We start from the raw sequence: 22305 nt of genomic DNA, 5'->3' as shown, positions 1-22305 counted from the left end.
GCATGTCATTCAGAATTGATTTTGGAAATGTGTATCAAATCTTACAGTCCAATTCGATTCATGATTCTCAACTCCCAAAATTGGAATTTTGATTCACAATTCAAATCTCAATTTGACGAAGATGGTGTTGTCTCAAAAGGTGACACCAGTACTCAAGAGATGCCATCAATAGCTTTGACTATAACTTCTTTTCCAAGACCTTGTTTTTCCAATCCTTTCCCAAACAATATTGAGTACATGGCAGGAAAATTGAAATTTTCATGACCATCAATGCACCCACTAAATAAGAGATCAGCAATGAACACTTGGGAATCCATGCAGCTCGGTTTGGCAGATGCAGACAGATCGACATAGGTTTAGAGAATTAGGGCTGACGAAGGCTACCACAGTTGAAGAAACCAGAAGAACACTGGAACTTCAGCCATGGCAGAGAGAGAGAGAGAACAGAAGCTATTGAAGAACCAGAAGAACTTGACACTTCAGCATTTGGGCCCCGGCAGAGAGGGAGAGAAAGTACCCAAGATCTGGACAGAGAGTGGTTCGGATAATTGGAAACTCCAAGAGTGAAAGGTGGTGCAACTTGCCAATAGCGGAGTGCAAGAATGGGGGCCTGCAATTGGGAGGCACAGCAGTGGCAGAGACACCTAAAGCTAAAGTTTTGGAGGTTTGAATGTAAATGGGAATAGAAAGAGTAATATGTTTGGGGATGAGGGAAATACAGAATTGGAATATGGCTGTATTTTTTGTTTGAATGCAAATTATTAAAACATTATACAATATATAATTATATAATATTTTTTTAAAATACTTTATAATATATTGGTTTGGTTCAGTTAACTATGGTTATTGAAGGGCTAAATAATAATTGAAAAAAAAAAATTCCAAACCAAAAAAGAACAGTTAACCCAAATTTTCAGTTTTATTTGGTTAGGATTCTAGGTTTGGTTCAGTTTTTCAATTTTTCTTGCCCTCTCCAACATTTAGACACCTGAGTGATCACAGGAACCAAAAAAATCAAGGACTAAGGATTCCGATCTAAAAGGATTCCTAAAAAAGGCAGAGGCCATGGCAAAATCCCAGAGTCCCACTAGGGCAGCAGACCTAGAAGTCACCACAGGACTCAAACAGCAGCTTGACCACACTTACCTGAATTAATCTTAATCCCCAAAACTAACTCAAAGACCTGCAGAAGAGTGAGAATAAAGCAAAAAGAGCTCCAGAAAAGAATAATATCATCAGCAAACTGCACTTACCTACAGCAATACCATGAATAAAACCCTATTAATTGCCCTCTCAATCATCCTACTTAATACATCATCAACCAAAATAAAACGGAAGGGAGACAAAGGATCCCCTTGTTTCACACCCCTAGAGGCTGAAAACCAAGTCTTAGGTTGACCAATAATAATCATAGAAAAAGAAGGAGAAAGACAACCCTAGCCCAGCTCCCTATCTCACCAAAACCCTTCCAGTCTAAGGCCCTAGCCAAAAACTGCCAACAAACCCTCTCATAGGCCTTCTGAAATCCAGCTTAAAAACTACATGCTTCTTACATCTCCTAACATCCTCTGCAATGTCATTAGCTACAAAGACAGCATCCAAAATATACCTAGCTCCCACACAATTCCTAAGAACTGGAAATGGTTCTCCAGTCACATCCTTAATCCTATGAGCAAGAACTAGAGAATGATCTTGTACACACTCATAGTTGAGCTGATAAGTCTAAAATCACTAACTCTAACAAATCAATCTTTCTTGGGAATTGAGGTAATAAAAAGTCGAATTCATACTCTTGCAGCTCACTCCATCAGCAAGAAACTCCTAAAACAACTTTAACAAGCCCACCCTAGCCACATCCCAGCAGTTTTGGAAGAAAAAAGAAAACTAAATTAAACCCATCTGGACCTGTAGCTTTCTCCCTATCCATACCAAACATAGCCTACTTAATTGCATCCTCCTTAAAAGATCTCTCCAACCAACCTGATAAATCATCAGAAATAGAACCCCATTCCACTATGATTTGGGTTAATAAGAGATCTCCTTGAAAAGATTATTCGGGGCAGTTTGGTATCACTGTCAAAAATTACGAAAATGAAAACCAGAAACAAAAACCAAAAGCTAGAAAAGAAACTACAAATCAGAAACCACCAACCTGTTTAGTTAACATTATCTAAAACAAATTAAAAACTTAATTAAAAAATGCTCATTTTCATTTTAAATCAAATAATATTACAAATAATATAATTAAAATAATACAAATTAAAAAATACAACAACAACAAAGCCAAGCCTTAAGTCCCACTAGGTGGGATTGGCTATGTAAATCCTTTTCTGCCAATTTTTGCAAGCATGGACAATTTCTTTCAATACATTCAGGGCTATTAAATCCTTACTTATTATCTCATTCCAAGTTATTTTAGGTCTACCTCTACCCCTTCCACTACCCCTTACAACGACTCACTTTTCCTCACTGAAGCACTAAATGGACTACATTGCAAGTCACCAAACCATCTAAGTCGTCCCTCCCTTATTTTATCTTCTATAGGAGCTACTCCTAACTTACCGCAAATATGTTCATTTCTTAATTTATCATTCAATGTTATACCACTCATCCAAGCATTCTCATCTCAATAACTTTTACTTTTTGGATATATTGTTTCTTAGTCACCCAACATTCTGATCCATATAGCATAGCTGGTCTTATAGTCGTCCTATAAAACTTCTCTTTTAATTTTAAGGGTATTCTACGATCAAAAAGCACACTTGAAGCACTTCTCCATTTTACCCAACTAACTTTAGTTTTATGCATTACATCCTCTTCAATTTTTCCTTCATCTTGCATAATAGATTCAAGGTATCGAAATATGCTAGCACTATTTATTTCTTCATCATCAAGTTTAATTTTGTCTCCAATATTCCTCCTATTAATGATTCCGTCTTATTTATATTTATCGTAAAGCTTCTAGATTCTAAAGTTTCTCTCCAAAATTCTAACTTAGACTCTACTCCACCCCTAGTTTCATCAATCAATACAATATCATCTACAAACAAAATACACCATGGAACCTTATTTTGGATACTCCAAATCATTTGATCCATCACTAAAGCAAAAAGATAAGGACTCAAAGCAAATCCTTCATGTACACCTATTGTGAGTGGAAATTCTCTAGTCTCTCTACCTATAGTCCTTACACTAGTCATTACTCCACTACACATATTCTTAATGACATCAATATACCTACTACATACACCCTTTTTTTTTAAAACCCAACATAGGACATCTCTAGGTACCTTATCATACGCTTTCTCTAAGTCAATAAATACCATATGCAAGTCCATATTCTTTTCCATAAACTTTTCCATTAATCTTCTTAAAAGATATATAGCTTTTGTAGTAAATCTTCTAGGCATAAAACCAAATTGATTTTCTGAGACCTTCACGTCTAGCCTTAATCTTTATTCAACTACCCTTTCCCACAATGTCATCGTATGACTCATAAGTTTAATTCCACGATAATTATTATAATTTTGAATATCTCATTTATTTTTGTATATAGGTATTAAAGTTCTTTTCTTCCTTTCAGCTGGCATTTTTTTTTTTTAGCTTTTATAGTTTTGTTAAATAAATTAGTTAACCATATAATTCTTATTATCACCTAAGAATTTCCAAACTTCAATTAGGATGTTATCTGGTCCTATAACTTCTCCATTTTTCATTTTTTTAATGCAAACTAACTTCGTTAACTCTAATATTGCGAATAAATCTTATATTTTTAGTTTTTTCCTCATTTATCAATTCTAAGTTTAAGCCTTCTATTTGGTTTCATTAAATAGCTTACTAAAGTAAATTCACCATCTTTCTTTTACATCTTCTTCCTAAACCAACACAATATCATCCTCACATTTTATACATTTTACATTAGCTAAGTCTGTACTCTTTCTTTCTCTAACTCTAGCAAGTTAAAATGTATCTTTTTCCCTTTCTTTTGAATATAATCTATCATACAAATTATTAAATGATCTATGTTTCGCTTCACTAAAGGCCTTTTTGGCATCTTTTCTCACCTCTTTATACTTTTCAAAGCTATCCATGTTTCTATATGTTTTTCATGTTTTATACCAAATTCTTTTTGTCTTTAAGGCTTTTTGGACATCTTGATCCCCCACCATCTTTCTTTTTTATTTGAGAATCTTCCTCTTGATTCACCAAAAATCTCTTTTCCTATCTTTTTAATAGAGCTAGCTATCCTACTCCAAAGAGTATTTGTGTCTATACCATCCTCTATAGTCCAATCACCATCTTTGATCATTTTATCTTTAAATTTTATTATATTTTCTCCCTTTAAGTTCTGCCACCTAGTTCTCTTACACTAGTTTATTTTATCCTTTGTCTTCCATTTTTTAATACATATATCTAACACTAAAACTCTATATTATGTGGTTAAGCTTTCACCTATGATAACTTTAGAATCCTTACATGATAAAAAATCTACCCTCCTAATTAATAAAAAATCTATTTGACTTTTATTTTGTCCACTTTTGAAGGTTATTAAGTGTTCTTTTCTTTTTTAAAGAAAGTATTCATTGCAATAAAATTATATGACATAATGAAGTCTACGATCATCTCCCTAGGGCTCATTTTTGTCTCCATATCTATATCCTCTAAGTATCCTCTCATAACCTTTATTATCCCTTCCAACGAGTCCATTCAAATCTGCTCTTATGAATACTTTCTCAATCCTTGATATGCCTTCTATAATATTATCTATATCTTCCCAAAATTTTCTCTTAAGGTTTTTTTCTAAGCCTACTTGAGGAGCATAAGCACTAATGATATTTATTATCTCTTAGCCTAAGACCATCTTGATTTTTATAATTCTATCTCCTACTCTGTTTACATCACCAACGATATCTTTTAAGTTTTAGTCTATAATAAATCCTACCGCATTCTCATGTTTTTTTCTTTTTCCAGTATACCAAAGTTTAAATCCTGATTTATCAATTACTTTAACTTTTTCCCCCACTCACTTAATTTCTTGAAGGCAGATTATATTTATTTTCTTCTAATCATTGTGTCAACAATTTCCGTGCTTTTACCTATAAGAGTCTCCGTATTCCAAGTTGCTAATCCAATCCTAATCTCTCCTAAACTAACCTCTTTAGCTGCCCACGCCAAAACTGATGCAGGAATCCTCACATATTTGACACCATACCAGGCGCAGACACGGTGCGTCACTTCGAGGCGATGACCTACCCCACCTTTGCCCACTTTTTGCCATACTCAAGTGGTATAAGCGTATAAAATGAATGATTTAATTGAAAAAAATTTCTAGGTATTAAAATTTCTGGCAATAGGTTGCCAAAACAACTGAAAACCATAAATTTTGGTTTTTGATTTTTTCGTAAACAACTAAAAACTGACAACAGAAAAAGAAAACCAGCAACATGAACAAACGCGTTTTTATAACCTGTTTCTTCACTATGCAGAAAAAGAAAAAAAACACCGAAAACTACAATGATACAAAACAAGCCCTAAAGAATCCAGTAATTTCCTTCAAAACATCACCTCCATTCCTACCAACAATACCCCCATCGGATGACACCATGTCCCAAAACTTACCATGTTTGAGCTAACTACAGTCATTTCTTTTAACCTTATATGAAGAGTATCAAAGTACTAATCCTCACATTCCAATATTAATCTATGTTGCTTGTTAAACATCAACCACTTCAATTTGTTCATCTTCTTTGTCTGCAAGTCTTGTGCCTTGATTAGGACACTACGAAGCAGAATGCCTAAAACCTTATCACCTAAAACAATGAGCGACTATCTAGATCTAAAAACTTGGCCCAAATTCTCTAGATTCCTCCACAGTTTAGCAATATGCATCAAGCACGCCCTTTTTGTAGATGCATAGTCCAAAGGCATGCACTGAGGCACCTAGCATGAATCTAAGGCATGCTTTAAAAAAGTGGAGACTCAAATTCATAACACATTGAATCCAACACCCCTCCCCCAAAGGGGAAAAAGAAGGGACACACAACACGCATGAACAACCAGGTGCCAAGTCAATTTTTTTATTTCAAGCAGCAGGTGATTAATAGAATAGCTCATAAATACATCATCCCCCCATTGCATGATAGTTCTTCAATAAATAAAGGTGACAAGATCATTGAGAACAATTATCCCCAAAGAATAAAACAAAAGGAATTGAAATTTTGCACAATATAGCTTTAATGAAAGACATAATAAAAAAAGGGAGCACAGTGAAAAAGGCAGTACAAGGAACAAAATAAAAGGAATTAAACACTCTATGCCTTCCCATAGAATGGTTAAGATGGAAAAAGATACAAAATATTCTTCCCTTTTACTTCACTATAGCATTGAGAAAGTGCAAATAGAAGATAATCTCCTTAAATTGCATGTCATTCTCTCCCAAGAAGAATAGATTTCTTCATTTAACAAACTATAGAAGAATAAGATTTCTGGTTTGCCAAACCCTAGGGAATAGTAGAGCCATCAACGTACACATTAATACAAATATTTTGCATGGACTCGTGCAAAGCTGTAAGTGTGGGAGTCGGTGCAAATCTATTGCTAACCTTACCTACTTTTAGAGTTTTCATTATTTTGAAGTGTTCGATAAGAGTATCCATGTAATATACCCAACTCCAACCAAATGTTAGATTCAGATACTTTTAAAAGAAAAGTTTGAGTTTATACAAACACTAAAGTGCTAGGTGCAAAATGAAGGGGAAGATATCAAGGCATAGTATTATTTTTCTTAGTTCATCTTGTTGATGGAAAATCCTAATTTACCCATACAAACTGAACCCACCCACCACCTCCCCCCCCCCCCCCAAAAAAAAAAAAGGCACCCACACATCCAAAAGAAAATAAAAAATAAAAAATAAAAAAAGCCAAAAACCAAACCCAAGAAAAACAGAAAAACGAAAAAAAAAAAAAAAAAAACAAGATAGGCAACACACTTGTGTGGGGGAGTGAAGAAGGAGAGAGGACTTTCACTCGAGACCAAAACACAACCAAGTCAATGTGTATGCTTTCGTGACCTCCAATGCCCAAGGGAGGTCATCATTGACCCCATATTTGATGAGATATGGTGGCCATTCAAGTTATCTTCTTCTGTACCAAAATAACAAGTAAAAAAAAGTTCAAAAAATCTAACTACAAAAAGGAACTACAACAATTGATTTTTAACTTGTGTAGGGGAGTGAAGGAGAGAGGACTTTCATTTGAGACCAAAACACAACCAAGTCAATGTGCATGCTTTCGTGACCTACAATGCCCAAGGGAGGTTATCATTGACCCCATATTTGATGAGATATGGTGGCCATTCAAGTTGTCGAGTTATCTTCATCTGTTTTCATATGCTATTGTACCAAAACAAGAAGTTAAAAAAAAAAATTTAAAAAAATTAAAAAAAAATTTAAAAAATTGAAAAATCTAATTACAAAAAGGGACTACAATAATTTATTTTTAAATGGGAGGGGGTTGAAAATGAGGAAAGTAGGGGGGAAGCAAGGAGCAACTGCTTATAGCTCAAATTTGCCACACAAAAATAATAATAATAATAATGAAAACTCAAATTCTAACCAAATTTCAAAACAGTAAATAATAAGAACAAGTAATAAAATTCTACACATATTACTCATTCCAATACTTCCCCCATGCTTCTCACTTAAGGACATTATATATTGGCTCTTCCACAAATGCTTCATAGGTGACACATTTGCACTTTCTAACTGGTTAGAAGTCTCCAAGGCTTTATTACATCCTATCAGAAATTAAAATTTATTGTACCCTAAGGCCATACCAGGAACTGGACAGTGTTAGTGTCCATAAAATCTGCGCCCAAACCATGAATACAATAGAACTCTAAAGCTTATCATTAGCAGTTAAGACAGATGATAACATATTCGTTCATGCTTACTATTACACCTCACTATATGCAATGGTCAAACTTTAATCTACTGCATTTTTTTAACTTGTCACCAACTAAATCTAGCAATAAATTACTTGTCAAAAGAACACCACGGCAACCAAGAGATATTTGCATTTGCATTTAGTCTGCCAAAAGGCACAGCAGTAAACACTACTATATTTCAGCCATGACTTCATAAATGTAAAGGAAACAAAATGAAATCAACTAAAGAAGACAATTACAATAACTTCTGGAAGTCAATCTTACAGGAGTGGAACAAGCAGGGCACACATATCCAGCAGGTGCAGTGTGCAGGGGAAGCCCTTTGATGTGTGAAACCAGGCAATTTGAGTGTAAAACATCTAGTGTTAAGGAAAAAAGAGAATTTAGAGTTATTAGCACAGTAGCTCAGCAAATATCTCTAAAAGAGAAACTCCATTGTAAGAAGCATTAAATATGACTGCAACTCTGCGAGAAAAATTCCAAGTAAGAGGTAGTAAGTACGACTACAATAGAAATTCCATGTAATAAGCAGTAAATATAACTGCACGATCACATACGCAAGCAACCCAATCGAGTTGTTTGAGAATCACTCCCCTCTTCAAGGACAGCTTGACAAAGGCAGCATTTCGGAGGCCAATCATACTCTCCATCAATTACCCATTCCGAGTAGGTACGAACCTGAAAAAAATTGATAAATATGCTTTATGCTTTGGCCCATGATAACAATGGAGACAAAATTTATATCTATACAAGGTTAGATGGAGCAGCACATAATACAGTAGGCTGTGAGCAATATTACCAAGACAAAATATGTTCACATTGCAAACAAGCTAATTTCACAGTCGTTGAATTAACCACTTAAATCTCACCAAGCAACCAAAAAAAGCCCATGGTTACTAGCTGCCAATACACTAGCCAAAGCAACGAGGACAGGAGCAACCCAAACTGCAATCATCTATGGTAAGCCTTTATAATAAAATTACAAAGACATATAGGAGACAATTGGTAAAATTAAGTGTCAAGTGTTGAACGCTGAATTTAAATCTGATTTTGTGATCCAATTCTAAATTGAACTTGACCCGGTCACTAAATCTAAATACTAAATTATTTTTACTGTTAGGTATCTAATATATGAATACGTGTTGTTTTTTTTTTTTTCAATTTTTACCTTCTCAACTCTTAGAAGTATTAATATTGTAAAATTACCAAAAAGTTACATAAACTAAAAAAGGGCGTCCACGGACCAAAAGGCTCCCCACTTTGCAAGCGTAGGGGGAGGGTCATCATAGTGTACGCAACCTTACCCCTACTTTTATGCAAGAGATTGTTTCCTTGAACTCAAACCCATGATCAACAGGTCACAAAGGAGCAATCAGCCCTCCCTCAATTACATAAAAAGAAGATCATTATCAAATATAAATAATTTCTTGTCATAAATTTAATTAATTATTTTAAATAAAAATAACATGAATTATTTTTATACAAAACTATAATTTATTTTTTAAATTTTAACCACTTCGGTGTTCATTTTTTTGTTATTTTAAATTTTTAGAATGGATAAAATTGGAAAAGAGACATCTAACTTTTCCACTTACTGAATCAAAGTTGTCACCAAACAGCCTAATGTTTGACCGGTTCACTTATTTAGTGAATCAATTCAAATATAGCATCTATTCAGAGACCATTCAGATCAAACAAACAGCCCAATAGAATGTCTTTACTACCAAAGTAAATGTGTGGCATACACATGTCAGACATAGAGGGTCAATAAAATCTAAATCCAACAATTAGTAAATAGTGAAGTTATTGAAGTTTAGAATAAACCTACATCTAATAAATTTTATCTTACCTACAAAACCAGAAAAGTAAGGAGACAGTTACAATGGAGCAAAAATGTAATAAATATCCATATCAAAACAATATAAGACAACTCAATTCAGGATGAGGAATGCATTCCTGAAATTACTGACAAGGCCTGCAAATGGACCAAATACGCAAAGTGATTGCAATGTCCATTGTTTACAATGGAGAGACAGACAAAGAATAATGCTCGTCCCCCTGAGTTAGAAGAGATATGGAAGCTATGTGATCGCTCTTATTTTACCTCTAAAAAATTCTTTCTAAGGGTGAAGTATCAGCAACAAAAGCAATTAGTTTTATTTTTGCTGGCAAATCATAAAGCAATTCAAATTGTTTATTCAGATATCTCACAATCTCTGAGAATCACCTAGTAGTATCCTAAGCTTACATGTACTCCTATCACACTAACACTTTTTTTGGATTGGGTGATTTGGAGAGAGGAGAAATGAAGGGAGACTCTCTCAATGTGGGAGCCTTGTGCACTGGGTACAGCCTTTTTGATTTGGAGAGAGGAGAAATAAAGGGAGACTCTCTCCCTCCAAACCACTCATTTGGATTGCACTTCATCAAATATGGAGAGAAAAGAAGAGAAACGGAGGGGGAGAACCCCCATTGGAGTCCCTTCTTGAATCTCTCCTAAAGCAAAGAGATTTGGAGAGAAAAGAGACCGACTTTATGATACATTTTTTAAAAATACAAAATACCCCATCAACAATAACCAGAGTATTACTTTTATATCCTAGGGGCTTTATTTACTCATTCCCTCCAAAAGAAGGCACATCCTCCCTCCAAACCAATATCTCCTCTTTGTTTTCCCTCCAAAGCTGTTTATTTAAAATCTACGTGCCGGCCTACTCATTTTTATTTTTTCTTTTGGATCTATGCACCATGTCCCCCTCCTGTGCAACGGTTTTTTTTCCCCTTAATCTACGTTGACCTGCTCTGTTTTTTTGGATCTAGGTGACAGGCACCTAAAGCTTGTCTATTGCTTCTACTGGCTTCTGATGGCCTGCTGTTGACCATTTTCTGCTGCTTTTTGTTTTTTTGGTTATAGTTCTCTGCCTGCTCCGACTCTATGTGAGAGTTTATATATATTCATAGGTGTGGATGCAGCTATGTATATGTGTGTGCATGTGTTTTTATATATATATACATATACTGTTATACATGTACATAAACACATATGCCTTCTAGGTGACAGTTTGTCTGGTTGTTTTTAGGAGGATGTGTTATTCTCCAATCTTTGAAATTCTCTCTCTTCAATTAATGAAATCTTTTTTCTAATTAAAAAACATCTTCATCACAGTGGGATCAAACACAGCATTAGCTGTTTGTATAAGCAGATTCTTCTGCAGTGTATTGGTGGTTTAATTGTCAAAGGCATCATCATAGGAATTATCCAGACCATAGTTTAGTCATAAAAAGAAAAGTGACAGATGACAGAGATAACAAATAAAGAATGCAACTAGTAGAAACATTATTTGGATGGCAACTAAAGTGTTTCTAAATTTATGTGATATGTTTAAAAATAATGGTCTTTGACCTACAATCTAAATTTATATTAGATGCTGAAAAATAATGGCAATCCCTGACCTACGAAATATGTGACAATTGAAGAAGTTGTAGAGTTTCTTCACATATTGTCATAAAGTAAAGAACTATATAATAATATTCTTTTTTCATCGCTCTAGGGAGACTATAAGTCGTCATTTTTGTGGAGTTCTAAGAATAATAATCTCATTGGAAGACCAGTTTCTTTGACTGCCAGATGGATCAAAAGTCCCTCCAAAAATAAGAAAAAAATCCTAAGTTTTGTCCATATTTTAAGGTAAACAAATATTATTATATTTCATAGTTCAAATTTTTACTTGAATGGTTGAATTTGCTCATAAAAATTCAAACAAACTTGCATTAGAATTGTGTCAGGCACTTTATGGAACACATGTTCATGTGTAAGAATCTAACAAGGATGTACTAAGGTGCCGTGATGGGAAATGTTATCCAACACAAAATGCGCTGCCAACATGTTTCTTGAACTTAAAATTCAAACTTGTTTTACCCAATGGGAGAGTACTCTATCCAACTTAAGAACAAAATACACTTGCAAGAGGACATGTTCTCCAGATTCCTCCCAGTAAATATTACTCAAATAAAATGTTAGTGCCTTTTTATTATTTAAAATTTTATATATTTTAATAATTTTTATTTTAATAGGTAAATCCTATCTTATTGGCTCAGGATACGGTCATAGTAGTTATCTCACCACACCTTATAGAGCTGTCCCCTATCATTTGATATAGTACTTCAACCATCCACCACAAAATCCCCGCAATTTGTTTTAACTTCCACTATTATTCTTTACGAAAAAAAAATTGAGCGTGGTGTACGAAGTAATCAGGTACCCACTATACAGTGTGCCAAGCCAGATTACTCTATTGATAGATGATACAGGCAGATTGTTCTAGCTGTTTCTTACATAATTATTCAATGAATGAGTATCTAAAGCCAAACATTATTTCTGAAGCTTTAGAAATTCTAAACCTTCAAGAACATGAAGAAGAGGTGAATGCATTGAGTAATGATGACAAGGATGTGAAACAAGAAAAACTTATAAAGAATTTAATAGCAGCTAATGTGTGAGCAGAATATGTAGCACAGTGGTCAGACCTGTTGAGCTTTCTTTTCAATGCTATGAAATATCTAGGTTTTGTAATTTGATTATTTAAACCAAACATTTTATTTATTGATATCATTAATTTTTTTTATCAGTAAAGATAAAGTTATATTAGCAAAGCATCAAAGGGATGCCATCCCACAGTACAAAATATCAACCACTCTGTAGAGTGTCGCAAACATCAAGGATTACATTAAGATCATTTACAATATGCCACTAAGTAAGCTGGAAACAACAGCAATCCACTGCTCTTTGCAAATCTAAAGCTGAGTCGCTGTATCTTTGAAGGCTCTCTTATTTCTTTCTTTCCAAGCACACCAAAAGATGGCAGAAGGGATGAGGTTCAAAGCTTTTTGTTTCTCCTTGGTGGCTCTGATGCCTTTCCAAGCCCAAATCTCGCCTCTACAGAATTTGACGTAACCCACTGCTGTCCAGTCAAGGATAGAACCTACTCCACAAGTTCCTTGTCAGGGGCAGTGAAGAAGAATGTGGTTGACTGATTTTGCATCAGCCATACAAAGCAAACACCTATTTGTGACTGTAAGCCCCCTTTTCTGCAAATTGTCGAGGGTTAAAATATTTCCATGTGTGGACTCCAAAACAAAAAAGGCAACCTTTGAAGGGGCTGCTGTCCTCCAAATGTGAATCCAAGGGAAGTCGTTGCAATTTGTTCCCATCAAGGAGAGCTTCCTGTAGAAATATTCAACAGTGAAAATACTATTTTTGTCCAAAGCCCATTTTGGTTCATTGGGGATGTTTTGGTAATGGAAATTGTAGATATTTTAGTAAAAGTCAGAGAGTGCATGAAGTTCCCAATCTGTCAAATTCTTAGTAAAAGAAATATTCCAAAAAATTCCCTGATCAGTGATTTGGAGATGATGACTGATAAGACAATTTTTGTCACATGCCAAGCTGTAGGAGGAAATACAGCTCTAGATTACTGCTCTCACATCACATATCATGCCAGAGGTAAACATCCACTTGAAATCTTACGAATTGGAAAAATTCATCCCATCCTTTCCTAATGAATTTCCAAGCTCCTACTTCATAGGGTCCCCTACTATTGAGTCATCCAACCATTATGCTCAAGATCATATTTCGAAACAATAATATCCCACCAAAAGTGGTCTTCTCCTTCATATAAACCTCCATAACCACTTCACGAGGAGGGCATTATTGAAAGCGAGGAGGGATTCCAACCCCAAAGCTCCCAAACATGTGGGTTGTTTAATCACACCCCATATAACAAGGTGAATATTTAAACTACTCCCTTAAGCTTCCCTAAAGAAATCTTCTCTGAATTCCCTCCAACCTCCTAGCAACTGAGGCCAGTAATGGGAGGAGGGGCATGAAATAGACTAGAACACTCCTCAAAGTGCTCTTTATAAAGGCAAGTCTGCCTCCTTTTGATAATAAATTTCTTTTCCATCCTACCAATCTCCTTTTTAACTTCTCAATAATGGGGTCCCAGACTCCTTTCTGTTTGAATATGACTCCGAGGAGGAAACTGAGGTAACTAACGGGAACACCCCCCCCCCCCCCAAGTGTTGTCTCCAATAGGAATAAGCTCACTTTTACCAAGGTTCACTTTCAAGCCTGAGACAAACTCAAACCCTAAATAATTCATGAGTTTGAGGATATGAAGGGGATCATTTTCGCAAAAATGATAGTATCATTTGCGGAAAAGCAATGAGAAACTTTTGCAAGCCTTCCCTTTCTTCCCACCTTGAGACCTCTAAAAATCCCTTCTTCAGTAGCTTTCATCAGCATGAGGCTAAGCACCTCCATAACCAAAATAAATGGAAAAGGGGACGAGGGATCTCCTTGTCTCAAGCCTCTCAAGGAGCTAAAGAAATCAGAAGAGCAGCCATTTATAAGCACTGAGATGCTTGGAGTTTTGATGCATTGAGCAATCCAACTACACCAAAGCTCCCCAAAGCCCATTTTCCCGAGATAAAGAAGGGACTTCCAGTTGACATGATCAAATGCTTTCTCCATATCCAGTTTGCACACTATTCCCCTTTTACTCTCCTTCATATAGGTATCTAGTACCTCATCAGCAATAAGGGCAGCATCCATAATCTGTCTTCCAGCCACAAAAGTATGCTGATACGGATAGGACTTGATTTTGTAAATGCTTCCCACCGAGCTAATAGGATGGAAATCTTTAATGTTTTATGACTTGAAATTATAGTGTTGTGTCACATTTAGTTACGTATTTTCATTATTTTTCTTAATAACTATTTTTTTATTTTATAAATCGGTCAATGTATCATTCAATAGATATAGATGGGTAAGAAAGAAAGATTTTCATGGACACACTTCAAATGGAAAGAAAGATTTTTCATGGACACTTCAAATGGACAGTACAATGACTGGTGCATTATAACCAACAAGTTGAAGGAAATAGGATTAATTGATTTTTCACTCTGCGAGCAAATGAAAAAATCTTAGATGAATTTTGTGAGGTACTTGACCTGATTTAGATAACGCAGAGTTAAAGAATCGGCTTAAAAATTAGAAGAACAATTTTAACAAGTGCTTTAAAGTATTGCCTTTTAAAATATATAAAAATTACATATAACAATCGAGTGCTTTGATATATTTTTTAACCACGCAAGCGGTTTGCTTGGAGCCTGATGACCCGCGCATTTATTATGAACTTGGAAAGAATTGGTAGTGATATGATTGTCAATTATTGCATGAAAAGATATTCACAGTGCTTATCAAATAAATATGTGTAGCTTGCAACAAGTGAATCCTAAGGGCCAATGGTTTTAAATAGCAACCGCAACTGTTACCTAACACCGTATGTAATGGTTTTTTGGGTCCCTAACACCATTAAAGACCACTAAGTCAGTGGGAAGAAAAATCAAAGTCATAGCGGCCATTACAGATGCCACTAAATAACTGCTACAGGACTATTATGGGAAAAACTATTTTTAAATTTTTTATTCTCATTTTTTCCCTCTTTCCCCCTTTCATAAATTATTCTAGGTAAACTACATTGGGGGGGGTGTCATAATGTAGATAGTAATGATACAAAATTTATTTTTAAAATATTCACAAGAAATACATTAATTAATAATTTATACATTAAAACTGATAATTTAGTATAAAAAATATTTTGCTAAAAAAGTATATTTATTTTGATATTAGTAATTTGTTTTTTCTTTTCTATATTTTTTAAATTCAACCTTCTTTTTCTTTTCTAGTTTTTTTCTCGTTCAAGTTGATGGTACTTTATTTATTTAATGATAAAATTTACGATTATATATTTTTTAAAGCTTAGATTATAGTTTTACAATATAATTTCTAAATTATATTTTTATTACTTTAACAAATAAAATAATAGAACTTGTTTAATTTATTGTATTTTTTGTATGTCTTATGTGCCTTATAGACTAATGGAGTGTACAATGAATTAAGTCTAATTAATTAATTTATCAAGCATATGACTAATGAAGAAGTGAAATATATATATATACATTTGTCAATAGAAATTTAAAACAAATGTAAAATTTGTTGCCCTTATTAAACAATGTAACTGAGTTGAATTAAAGGATCCAAAATACACTGAAACTCTATAGGAAGAGTTAAGAGCTTAAAACATGCAAATATACCACTACACATAAAATTGTGTGTGTTTGAAAAAAATTCACGGTCATTACACCCATTTCCCAATATGTAATGTCCGCTACCCTAGCTTCCCGCTACACCCATTAATGTTGCTGTTACGCTACCCATTGCTGCTATTTAAAACAATGGCTAAGGCTAGTGAATGGACGACTAGAGCCACCAGCAATCATGAAAAGACGGTGGAAATTTGGACAAGATAGGGCAACATGTGAAACAGCTAAAAAGGCTGCGGAAAAATGACAAGAATGGAATGCCTCAAGAAGTAATAATATGCTTAATTCAATCCATAGCATTGACAAACTGGTGTCCTGGAACTAGAAATGATAAGAATATGAGATTGAGATGGTTTCTCATGAAGCACTTAAAAGAAAAACTTCTTTCAAAGATAAAAAAGGATAGGTTGGGTCTGAGAAAGAATGTTAAAGTTTTGAAAAGTCTGCACTTTGTGATGCTGCATCGGCTATATGAAGGGAAATCTTATCATGGAAAAGTCTCAAGAACCTCTTCCAGCTCTTCAGGAATTGATAAAAAACTATGCATGAAGAGATACTTTTTCCTTATTAATATGCTGGAAAAGGTTAAGCATTTTTTGGGTGCCAAGTGCACAAGCGCAAGGAATTATGGCACACAATGATGTTTGACCCCCTAAATTGCAAACTTAATTATTCCTATTTCAATTTGAGCCTGGAATTATGACTTTATGGTTTAGTGGTAACAAGAATGATGCATAAGCCCCTTTAGAGATAGGGGCAAGCAGCAAGCAGCCCCTTGTATAGGGCCCAACGTCCCCCTGCGCCAATCCCCTGCCTATGCGCTTGTCTTTACTACCTGCCTTGAACTACTGCACTGGTGCATACCTTTTCTTGCTCTATCTAGAAGACAGCTTGAACTGGCATTGAAATCCTTAAGGATTTTTTCTTTCCATTACACAGATCCCCAGTTTTACAATTTTTCTAGGTGACTTTTTATCACTATTTTGAATAGTCAAGAACTTGTTTAGCATCGCCTTCCATTTGTGATACATAAGCAGTCTATCCAGGAGGTCATACTGGGTTAAGGATACAGCAGCTTGAACAGGAAGGTCACAAAAACGTGCTCCAAGATAAAGGCCCATTGGGCTTATTTGTATCATTATGTTTTCTTTTAATTCTAATATATTTCTGACTTAAAACACCAAACTATAATTCAGATAAAGCACTTGTCGCCAGAAAGTACAATTCAATTTGTCAAGTGGACAGGCAACATTGCAAGAAAGGGAAAATGTGAATGAAAATAGAAAGTTCACCAACTTAGTAAATGAAAGGTTTATTTAGCAAAATAATATAAAATTCTCAATTATCCAAACAGAAAGGGAGAGAAACCATATTCCTTCCTCTTCATTTCTCTCTAGTAATTTAAACAACAGAGGGAAATAACTCTTATTTTCGTCCTATCCATTAATACTAATAGAAACCATTTTTTCTTTTCTTTCTTGTCTATCCAAACATGGTATAAGAGATATCTTGCCTCAACCCTGCCTGGATGTCCATTATTTAATTCCCTGAAAAAAATAGACACCTAATCCCAAATTTAATCAACTATTGACTTGCTAGGAGCTTAATAGAGTGACATATAATCAAACAAATCAAACTGTTCGACTGGTTAAATGATCACACTTAAAGAGTTCAAACTCTCCCTTTATCATTCATAGTAATTTCATAGATACAGGGGGATTTGATCATTCAAATTTTTATGGATCTCAGTATTTAAATAAGCATTGGCTACAAGCCAAAAACTTCCTGCTTAAAATTGATTTTATGTTACTTAACTGAAAGCTCTATTTCACCAAAAAATGGAACAGGTTCGGCATTCTTATTTCAAAACTATTCTCAAACTAGAACTCTTTTTAATATACTCCAAGCCAAAGATTAACCGAATTCCAATCCAAATCTAAAATTAAATACAATCCCTCAATTGCCTAAGCCTGAGATTCAGTATACATCATGCAAAAGACAACAAAAACAAAAGAGAGAGAGAGAGAGAGAGAGAGAGAGAAAGAGAATAAATTACACGTGAGGAGGCTGAATATTTATTACCTGAATGCTCACATTTTTTACATTGTGCTTTCTCTTAGAGTATGTAGAGTGGGTTGTTTGGAGTTTTTTGGGAGAATTGGGTCTGCCCTTCTTGCTTAAAAGGGGTTTCTTCTTATATATTTATTAACTGAATGCTCACATTTTTTACATTGTGCTTTCTCTTAGTCTATGTAGATCGGGTTGTTTCGGGATGTGTTCTTGAAAAAAAGAAGAAAAAATATATATATATAGATGAATAAATTGCTCATAATTTGCTCTAGGAAATAAATGAAATTTTCTCTCTCTCCATTGGTGAAGCTTGTGTTGAATTTTCTTGCTTTGAATTCCATAACATTTTTTTCTTTTGCCAGTACCCTAAGCCAAACAATACAAGCTTTTATTAAGACCTTTTGATCTTTTGTGGTGTGTTTGTACTACATTAGTGGAGAGTTGATTTGAAATATGGGCATATGAAGTTCAAGAAGCCCATTCTCCTAGAGATCAATCATAATTGAATCAAGTTTGCATAAATTGATCTGAGTTAATACAGTAGCAAGTTGAGATTGGTTACTCACACACACACTCAAAGGTTTCTACATAAACCTAAGCATGCTCTTGATTTAATCTAAAAACTTGTTAAAAAGTTTAGACTTTTCCTTGAATCAATTTCTTTATGCAATCCATGAGACAATCATTGTGAGAAATCAACCTATTCTATTTGTTTAATTTTTACTTTTTCTTTTTCTTTTTGCTCGAGGACTTAGCAAATCATAAGTTTGGAGGTATTTTGATGTGTTTAATTTCTATACAAATTTTGTCATACTTTCACTCCTATTTTTATGCTAGTTTGTGTCTAATTTTATTATTTATTAGAGTTTTGATTTATTTTGTTTATATTTTGTTTAGGAATAAATAAATTAAAGGAGTCATGGGCTAAGGAGGAAACTTTCCTTTTCAAATTCAAATTCCCTTCATCAAGAGTCCTTTTCAAACTCAAATTCCACTCTCGAATTTCCTGAAACATCTTTCAGTATTTGGAGCATAACTTTTGCTAGAGAACTCCAAAAAAATGCGATCTGGGTATCTACGAAAAATTAAGAAAAAATCCCACAACTTTTGTGTTGAAGATTTTCAAAGATGGGAAGATCTCGACAGAGAAAATTGCACATCAAGGCAGCAGCAGAAATGGAGGGCATTTGGAGAATCTTGTTTTAGGGAGATAAGAAGGGAGGACGACCAGAGCTTTATAAAAGCAGGGGATTCAAAGTTGGAAAAAAAAAAAAAAGGAGGATTTTCTTCACCATTAGAGAGGAATTTGAAGCTTGGAAAAAGAAGAAGAAGAGAAAGGCCAAATTGAAGTTGTTGACAATTGACATTCTCAGTCTACACACAGTTTTCATCTTCTCTTTGTACAATTTGCATTATGAATTCTAGAATTATTATGGTTTGTTTTGATTCTATTATGAGCTAATTTCCACTGCTAAGGCTACGATGTAACCTCTCCATTACAATTCCGAATCTTATTTATATGTTATCATAATTTTATCATTCTTTTTGAGCATGCATTATTGAGTTTAATGTTTTTAATTATCTGACCAATAGTTGAGTGATTTGTTGTGCATGTTAATTCGAGAGATGATGCATGTAGTTTAGCTTCATATGCTTGTATGCCATGAATTGAACGAATGATAGGAATGTGCCGAAATGATTTGTGAGGCTTTTATGGGGAATATTATAAGTCTTAATGTACTCAAATGCTTTTAAATTTGCATAGACATATGACAGGTTATCGTATTTTGGGTAATTCTAATTTTACTCGAGAGAGAGTCTTAGATAAGTTAGAATATTTTGCCGTCAAATAGGATGATAATTGATTGATTGCATGATTAGGATTTGGGATTGGATTGGTTAGGTGAGTCGGATGCCTTAGTGTTTTCTTATTGGGTGAAATCTTCTTCTTTTTAAGTATTTAGTTGATTTTATTTTATTTGTTTTTATTTTATTTTTGAGATTCAAAATCCACCACTTTTCTTGATTTTCAAATAATTTAGAATTAGAACAATTTCAATAGTTAATAGGTAAATAGTGCTTGTGAGCTTGACATCCTTCTTTATCACTATATTACTTATTACGATTTTGTGCACTTGCGAATTTTCACAACAGTTAGAACTTCTCTCGAATTTGGAGTAGAGCTATTTTTCTGCTTGACTTTGGTGCTCTTACTTGGTGAGTTCAATGGAGTGCCTTTGGTTGATAGACAAAAAGATAGGAAGCATTGCTTCATTAGTAATTTTCTCTAGGTTTCTTTGTTACTATTATTTTGCTTTGTTTTTCCAGATTCCCATGATAAGTGTACTCTCTCTCTCTCTCTCTCTCTCTCTCTTTGTTACTAAATTTTGTTGAGTATCAAAAAAATTACAAACAAACATAATCACTTATATTATAATAAAAAATTCATGCCCAAGTTGGAATTGCATAAAATGCAAACAAATAAACACAAATCTAATAAGAGTACCACGCAGATTTGATGCTCCGGAAAACATATGCATTCTCCACAGACAGGAACCTTGTGCACAAAACAGTATAATTTAGTTGCCTGCAACCCAAAACCAGTTTTTATATATTAGGCACAAACAGAAAGCAGTCAAAGAATAATCACAATTGCCAAAGTTTGATCAACAGGGAATTCAAAAAAGCATGCAGTCAGATTAAAAATAGACAGCCATTGTCACAAATAACAACAGAAATACATGTCATTTCCAAATCAACACTAGTAACACTTACACAACATAACATGGAATTTGAGCCCTATTTAGCATGATGTGGAATTTTCAAAATTCAAGAAGATTTGTATTGAATGTTTCCAAATCCACAGTCCGCACCATTCTAAATCAAAGGCTTAAAGCTCCATGATCCAACACAGCACTAGACAACAGAAGCTCAGTAAAAACAGCTACAACATCATTTGGTCAGCTTTACAGAAATACTTGCTATGCTTTTGAAAGCCAAAATTACTCTGATGTTGGCTTTAAAAATTAAAATATATACTCCAAAAGAGCCAACGGATCAATGCAGCTATTTCAACAGCTACCCCAAAAGTGCCTTCGTAATTCCTCCTATTTGGTTTTCAACTCATTGCTTCATTGAGATCACATTTCATAAACGAATAAAATATACATAGCCAGCTCCTAAATTCAAAAAAACCACCAAAAAATAACAGTGAAAGAAAATTACGCTGCCACTGAAACGTGATCCGCTTAGTAATGCCCTTACAATAATATCCCTAAACAATTGCAATCTCTAAATTTGGTTCAACATCTCGCACATATCACCGAAATTACGAGTCACAAACTCGATCAGATCTAAAATCTATAATAACAAATTACTATACATTTCCACACGAAACAAATCACAAAACTAAATTTCCACCACAAACAGGTCAAATGTCAATCCGCGAGGAGCCCTCATACACCATCAATGACATTGGGAGAGAAAGGGGCAAACCTTGCGGCATTTGCAGACCACCATCGCATGTACTGGTATGTGATTGCAGAACCCCGAGAATTCAAGATTGCATAGAACGGAGGAGTTCTCTAGGGTTCTACGTGAAGCTAAGATCAGAAGGAGAAAGAGAGAGAAAGATTCAGACGATGGAGCTGATCAGTGGATTTTTTGTGCCTGAGATTAGCGTTGAGAACCATAGAAGAGTTGAATTAACAATTGCAGCCATTGATAGACAATCGAGAAAGGGCCGTTTCTGTTTTACAGTATTTTATTGCTTGATTGTCCGGACACGAGCTAAAGTCTATCGATCGACACTTGGGCCTCACCCGGGTGGGCCTTGGAAAATGGGCCTGGGATATCTTTTGACTCTATTCATAAGTACATTCACATTGCTACAGACCCTTAAGCTGTGATTAAATGAAAAATAATGAAAATTCTGCAGATGGAATTAAAGTATTCCTAAAAAGGATGAAGGAAAATTTTTGATAGTGATAAAAATTAAGATTCTAAATTTACTCTCTATTTGTTATTTATACAGTTTTAATATTCTATATTCCAAAATCTAGAACTAAAATGTTTGGTGCATGTCCCTTCATCTATGTCCTTAACTTTTCTCGGAACCTTTTTCA

The 22305-nt window shown here is 34.4% G+C and overlaps 1 protein-coding gene across 1 annotated transcript in view; it reads right to left on the bottom strand.

The window, feature by feature from the left end:
• The window catches only part of LOC131155557 (uncharacterized), a 53379-nt gene extending 31364 nt beyond the window's left edge, over positions 1-22015 (bottom strand). Inside the window, exons 1-4 of the mRNA XM_058108777.1 lie at positions 21677-22015; positions 20688-20768; positions 8503-8623; positions 8210-8304 (exon numbers count right to left, since the gene is read on the bottom strand). Of these exons, the coding sequence (XP_057964760.1) occupies positions 8210-8304; positions 8503-8623; positions 20688-20768; positions 21677-21700 (321 nt within the window). The 5' untranslated portion in view covers positions 21701-22015. The remainder of the gene's footprint in view (positions 1-8209; positions 8305-8502; positions 8624-20687; positions 20769-21676) is intronic.
• Between the last annotated feature and the right edge of the window lie 290 nt (positions 22016-22305).

Source organism: Malania oleifera, chromosome 5, assembly GCF_029873635.1.
Source record: "Malania oleifera isolate guangnan ecotype guangnan chromosome 5, ASM2987363v1, whole genome shotgun sequence".
NCBI classification, from domain to species: Eukaryota; Viridiplantae; Streptophyta; class Magnoliopsida; order Santalales; family Ximeniaceae; genus Malania; species Malania oleifera.
Note: the sequence above shows the minus strand (reverse complement) of the source record. Positions and strands in the feature narration are given on the sequence as shown.